General features: G+C 43.4%; 1 protein-coding gene and 1 long non-coding RNA gene across 2 annotated transcripts; both read left to right on the forward strand.

Moving 5' to 3' along the window:
* Nucleotides 1-907: 907 nt before the first annotated feature.
* On the forward strand, nucleotides 908-4,126 carry LOC118421735. The gene is made up of 3 exons (XR_004831865.1): nucleotides 908-1,305; nucleotides 3,588-3,828; nucleotides 4,023-4,126. It is a non-coding gene; the product is annotated as an uncharacterized LOC118421735 (long non-coding RNA).
* A 552-nt stretch (nucleotides 4,127-4,678) lies between these two features.
* Nucleotides 4,679-5,706, forward strand: LOC118421729 (beta-2-glycoprotein 1-like). Its single transcript, XM_035829228.1, has 2 exons — nucleotides 4,679-4,968; nucleotides 5,508-5,706. Exons 1-2 carry the CDS (start codon nucleotides 4,683-4,685, stop codon nucleotides 5,702-5,704), a joined length of 483 nt encoding a protein of 160 aa, XP_035685121.1. The 5' UTR covers nucleotides 4,679-4,682; the 3' UTR covers nucleotides 5,705-5,706.
* Nucleotides 5,707-6,051: the final 345 nt, after the last annotated feature.

Below are 6,051 nucleotides of genomic sequence, written 5' to 3' on the forward strand. Positions count from 1 at the left end.
TTGGTACAGCTTTACCTGCGAAACAATATCATCTCGAGTCTGCCCTCTGGGGTGTTCTCACATCTCACCAGTCTGCAGGAGCTGTGGCTATATGATAACCATATAGCTGACCTCCCGGATGGAGTATTTTCAAACCTGACCAGTTTGGTAAAGCTTTATCTGCACAACAATGACATCTCGAGTCTGTCTACTGGAGTATTCTCACATCTCACCAGTCTGCAGCTCCTTTTAATAGCTGGAAACCCATGGAGGTGCGACTGTAATCTACATGGTGTAACTGTAATGACTTCAGCACGTCTGCGCGCTTTGATCAGGGATACCCCTACCTGCAGCTCCCCTCCCCACATGGAAGGCGTCGCGCTGTCATTTGTTACAGTAGACACAGTTTGTCAGAGCCGCGGGGACTGCATCACGGGAAGTGTTGACGCCACTTGTGCTTGCAATGTGCGCTGGACTGGCCCATTCTGTGAGACAGGTAGGATTCTTTAAATACTCTTAAAACGGTTTTAATAATGCATCAACAAACTCGTAAAAACAAATTACTTCATGTTCATTGGATGAAAACAATTTGGAGCAAAGTACCCTAAATTGGAAAAGTTTGAAAAGCTCCAAAATGCTCTGCAATGTCTTCAAGGCATCTCAGTACAAGTAAAACAGCCATAATAATGCACGGGGCATATATATGTAATGTTTGTACAGTGGTTTAAACTATGAATTAATATGCAAAAATGGGAGGAAGACAAATTTTAGTAGTCTAAAGGAAACAAGGGTAGGACAAGTTAAGACTAAGTTCATAGTTAGGATAAACTTGTTCTCGAACTAGATCTCTTTTGCCTGTCAATTCACAGCCAGGATATAAAAAAACTCTCTTCAACAATATTTTGCCAGTGTTATTGACGAAAAACACCGGATGGCTGTCTAAAAAATCTAACGGTCTTCAAAATGATATCCAGTTGGTTGAGAAACTACCTTTTTGGTGCAACTTATTACCTGGATGTCTAACCTTCATCGGCGTTACTCTTGCTTCAAACGAAAATAACTTCAGACTTTCCTGACCAGAAAAACATGTTTATAATGACATTCGGTCATTTTCACTTTCAGATGATAACTTGGCCTTTGGAAAGAAAGCATCACAGAGTTCGACCCGAGCCTTCAATGGAGTATCAGCTGGAGCCGAAAAGGGTGTGGATGGTTCCGTTACTGACTGCGCTGTAACAAACCCGGAACAACAGCCATGGTGGCAGGTGGACCTGGCAGGTTACTACAGGGTCAGCCGGGTCAGAGTTATAAACCGCTTCGATGTGGGTAAGTTGATGTTCACCTTGCTTAATATCCTTAATACCCCTGTCACATTATGTACGTTCTTCGGACGTACTTCGCGATCGCTGGGAGGTCGGCCAATTATAAGATCTTCAGAGGGTCTTGCGTATTTGTCGCCCAAAAACTGTCCCTGTCACATATAAGCGAGGCTCGTGCAATCTCCAATAAATAAATCTATGATAATGAACCTCCCATGACCTTTTGCACGCGGACAAGATAACACAAAATGTTCCTCACAATTACAAAAAGGCAAGAGATCAATAAATGTTTATTCTTTTGTTGTCGGAATCTTTTTAACCAATTAATGGAATGCACACGGGCATACTAGAGATGAAAGAAAAGTGTGTCACAAAGCCAGCCTACATACCACCACAGGGGCCACAATGTCAGAATTACCCTCCCATTTAAAGAAATTTAATATTTGCAAACAAACGTAATTCGGGCGTAAGTCGAGCGAACCTCGCTCGACTGACGGGCGTTCGCTATCCGATCTTGCAGGACATCACTAAATGCCTCCCGGGGTATCGCTAAATGCCTCGCGGGATATCGCTATATGCCTCGCGGGATATCGCTATATGCCTTGCAGGACATCACTACATGCCTCGCGGGATATCGCTATATGCCTCGCGGGAGATCGCTATATGCTTAGCGGGATATCGCTATATGCCTCGCGGGATATAGCTAAATCCCCCCCCCCCCCCATCACTAGCGTTTTCGCCCTCCCTGGAGCATTTTCCCCTCCCCCCTAAGAATACTGCTTTCCGGGGGGTTCTCAAGAGCAGCTGGGTACGTGTCACATATTACATGCACTTGGGTGTAACGTATATGATATTTGATATACATTTTGCTAAATGCTACATAAACACTGGTAAAGTACCAGTCTTTAGAAACACGGGTAAATACGTTCCTAAAAATACAAGAAAAAAACAGTCATCTTGCAGATTAAAATGTTTGCATAATTGATACAAGGGACCCAACCCTCCTTCTCCGAAACAAGTCAACTACCTTATTAACATAGAATTACGGTAATATTAACACTATGCCTGAAGTTTTTGCCCTTGTAGTCCGGTTGCCAGACCCAATTATTTTGGATAACCTTGCAATGCGGTCCATACAAAGTTTTTTTGCTGTTTCTATACCTCTGAGGTGTGCTCTATCAAAATCTGGATGATGCCACTCTGTCATCATTGGGCAATCCGCACAATTTGCAAATTAAGGCGGTTAGGGCAGCCCTGGCTGTCTGTAAACAGCCGAACGAATAAATGGCTGGAGTTATTTATCAAACTCGTGTACTTATTCTGAAACTGCATTTTGTGATTTATACCAATGAACTTCTAAAATGTCAGGTAAACCCGTTTTTTTTGCGGAGGGGGGGGGGGGGGGCGTGATCACTAGCCGAGGAGGGGGAGATCGCTGTGACAGAAAAATGGCAGTTCTTAGCCTGGTGAACTTTCTCCACTTGTTAGCTTAGGCGTGCTTTACCGGGCCGAGTCTGCTAAACATGGGTCTGTTTTAGTCAGTCTATTATGATATCCAGCCATTCGACATCGCTCTAACTTAAACCAACCCCGTAAAAAATCCCTGGCGTGCGCTAATGTACTTGGCGGATGGGCTACACCATAGAAGTAACGGCGAGTTCCCGATGGCATTGTTGGGCTACAGCAAGTAACTTTTATGGATAAATGGATAATTTTGAAAATAGACACCATAGACATTGTATCAAGAATTGAAGCAACAAAACATGGTACCACAGCCATGCATTCCTGTAGTCAAGAGCTAGAAGGGCGCAATGGTAGATTGGTATGTTGACAACTTCACTTATGGCTTCCATATTGTTAGCACCATTACGGCTATCCAACTATCTTCACTTCTATAACTACAGTCATCGCTACCTCGCTAGTGTCGTAAAAGTACAACCAAGAGGCTACCGCACAAATTATTTGCCCATTTTGGTACTTTCTCATGCAATGGTCAGGGTTTTCTAAATGGAGTCTCAGAAGAACTTTTAAGTTTCAAGTAACACCGCAGACGTGTATCATTGACCAAATGACATTAACATGTGAAACATGTCACCACGAGATACTGAAGCTTAGATATACAATGTAAAGCGAAGGGGTTGGACTGAAACTTAAATGACTTTTCATAACAATTTTAAAAACACCTTGTGACAAACGCTGTTATAATGATAATGGCTATAGAAGACAAAGCTTGACAAATCAGGCCTTCAGGCTACATTAAAGACGATTGATGTAATGTACCCTCCTCAGACACAGCAGCACCGACCAGTGCTCCTGGATGTGGAGGTATCCTGACGGCTCCCCCTGGAGGTACTGTGACGTCACCCAACTACCCCGAGAACTATGGCAACGATGAGACTTGTGAGTGGACGATCACCGTGCCCGAAGGAAGCAGGGTTCTTCTCACGTTCGGCAGTTTCAACCTGGAGAACAGTTGGGACTATTTGACTATATACGATGGAGGCAGTGATAATGCTACAGAACCGCAAAGGTATGACCTGGCCGGCCAGACAGTTTTCTCACAGAGTAGAGAAGTCTGGATAATGCAGAGATTGAGTTCTGGTGTTAATTACTAGCTTCAAAGTTTCAATGTTGTCTGGGTAACATAAACAGAAGCAAGAATGATTCATTTTGATTCCCAGGTTAACAGGTTCTTCTTCTTTCGTTTCATCACTACACTTGTAGGTTAACAGGTAACGCAAAACCAGACCCCATCACCAGTACATCTAACCAGATGTTCGTGAGGTTTACATCTGACGGTAGTGTCACGGCTCCGGGGTTCCAGTTCTCCTACACAGCCACAGGTAAGATGTTTAATTACAGGGAGCATGTTTGCATTGGAACCTTCGCCAATGATAATTTCTAATAACGGTAATTGTGGTATAGCAATCTTACTGTAGGAGGTATGATTAGATGTTACAGAAATCTATTATGTAGTTAGGACTCTCAACCTATCATAATATCTGTAAACTTTACAAGCATTTCTAGGCTAGGAAATCTACAGAAATTATCTTCCTACTGAAATCATCTCACCCAGTCTTTATCAAAACGTGAGGGTTTCATTTTCCATGTTTTTTTTTAAAGCTTACCTGAAATTACATTCCCTCTGTCACATACATATTTGTTTGTTTTTTTCTGAAAATATCTATGTCAGATTTAGATACATTTTACACTATAGGTGACGTAAGAATGTGTACTACGTGCTCCTTGGTGCCATAAATCAACAACGATCGTGACGTCATCTGTTTGACTCCCCGTAGCTAGTATGGCTGCCGTATGGGAAAACATATGCGGACCCATATCCACACGTATTTCCACATGTATGGAAATGTGTTACTTTTGAAGATGTCCGGATGGCAGCCAGGAACATTTCTACTTGTCACCGTGCGCGTCATGACTTGTTTTACAGGAGACACATTAATGGTGCGGGTTGGGCCGAACGAGAACTTCACCCAGAATCACCAATGTGGACAGACTTACGACGCTGGCTCAGCGTTAGCGTTGGTCCCGAATATAGAAGCGGACTGCGACCCGCCAATGTACGGCCGTTACGTGTCGGTACAGGCAATACCACCATTGGGCGTGAACACAACCGGTTTGGTACTGTGCGAGGTCGAGGTTTATGTTACAGGTTAGACATAGCTCTGTTTTTTAATGTCCATACCAAAAAGAATGGTGAAAAGGGAAGGCTTAGTGTGTAGCGATAATCAAGCGTACAACCCGAAAACGTCGTTTATGTTTTTTTAGTTATACAAACTCCGCTGTCAGTGCACGTGGTACCGCACTCATGCGACATCCCTGGATACAACATTTAACATGGGACAAAAGACAAAATACGCATACAAGATTTAACTCATGACAGCACTTCTTGCCTATTATACAATGATTATGTTTCTACTTTCTTCAGTTTCCTGAGGTTCTTCCTAATTTGTTTCAATACAATCGGATCCTGATTACCTCTATCTTCATCGCTACCTTCTTCCCCCAACGACCGGTCATACCACTAAGAAGGTAGATAGGTAATTACTTGTCAAGGTTGTCAAGGGTGTTTCAGGAAACTTGGAACTGACTGGCGTTTATTCTAGCCCTTTTAAAGGAGTGTTTGTTATCCTGCTGGTACAATGTCTTGTTTCCAATGCCTGTTTGTTTCTGTTCCTTTTCTATCTGAAGGTTTCTGCTGTGACCACACCATAGGAATCCTTAACGGCCAGATCACTGCTATCGACGGCTACTGCTCTGGGAACGACATCCAGTTCTCTTGCGACCCTGGATACGAGCTCGCGGGCAGGTCCAGTGCCACGTGCCAAACGGACGGGAGTTGGGACGGGGAAATTCCGACTTGCCAACGTGAGATAGTTAATGGTTAATGACCCGCCCGAGATGTATATGGTGTCATAACGCCTGGCCCTTTGCTATAACCACCGAAAAAAAAACACCGAGTGAGCGAAGCGAACGAGGTGGTTTTATGAGGTGGTTATAGCAAAGGACCAGGCGTTATGACACCATGTACACTGAGGAACAGGCGGGTCATTAACGTTATTATCATATAGCCTACCCAAACTTGCAAACTCCTGTATGACGCATAGATCCCTTGTACTACACGTGTGAATTCCTTTGTCGAATTTCTGAAAATTCACATTTGTTCTTTGGTACATACATTTGTGATGAGATAACAGAAGGCATTTTGAAACCAAAATTTCCACAGAAAATATTC

The sequence above is a fragment of the Branchiostoma floridae genome, chromosome 8, assembly GCF_000003815.2.
Source record: "Branchiostoma floridae strain S238N-H82 chromosome 8, Bfl_VNyyK, whole genome shotgun sequence".
NCBI classification, from domain to species: domain Eukaryota; kingdom Metazoa; phylum Chordata; class Leptocardii; order Amphioxiformes; family Branchiostomatidae; genus Branchiostoma; species Branchiostoma floridae.

Bases quoted from the DNA above. Each gene is read 5' to 3' on its own strand.
- LOC118421729 (XM_035829228.1), top strand. From the start codon at position 4,683: ATGTCCGGATGGCAGCCAGGAACATTTCTACTTGTCACCGTGCGCGTC. The intron at 4,969-5,507 runs GTTAGACATAGC...TTCTATCTGAAG, and splicing joins GGTCGAGGTTTATGTTACAG to GTTTCTGCTGTGACCACACC.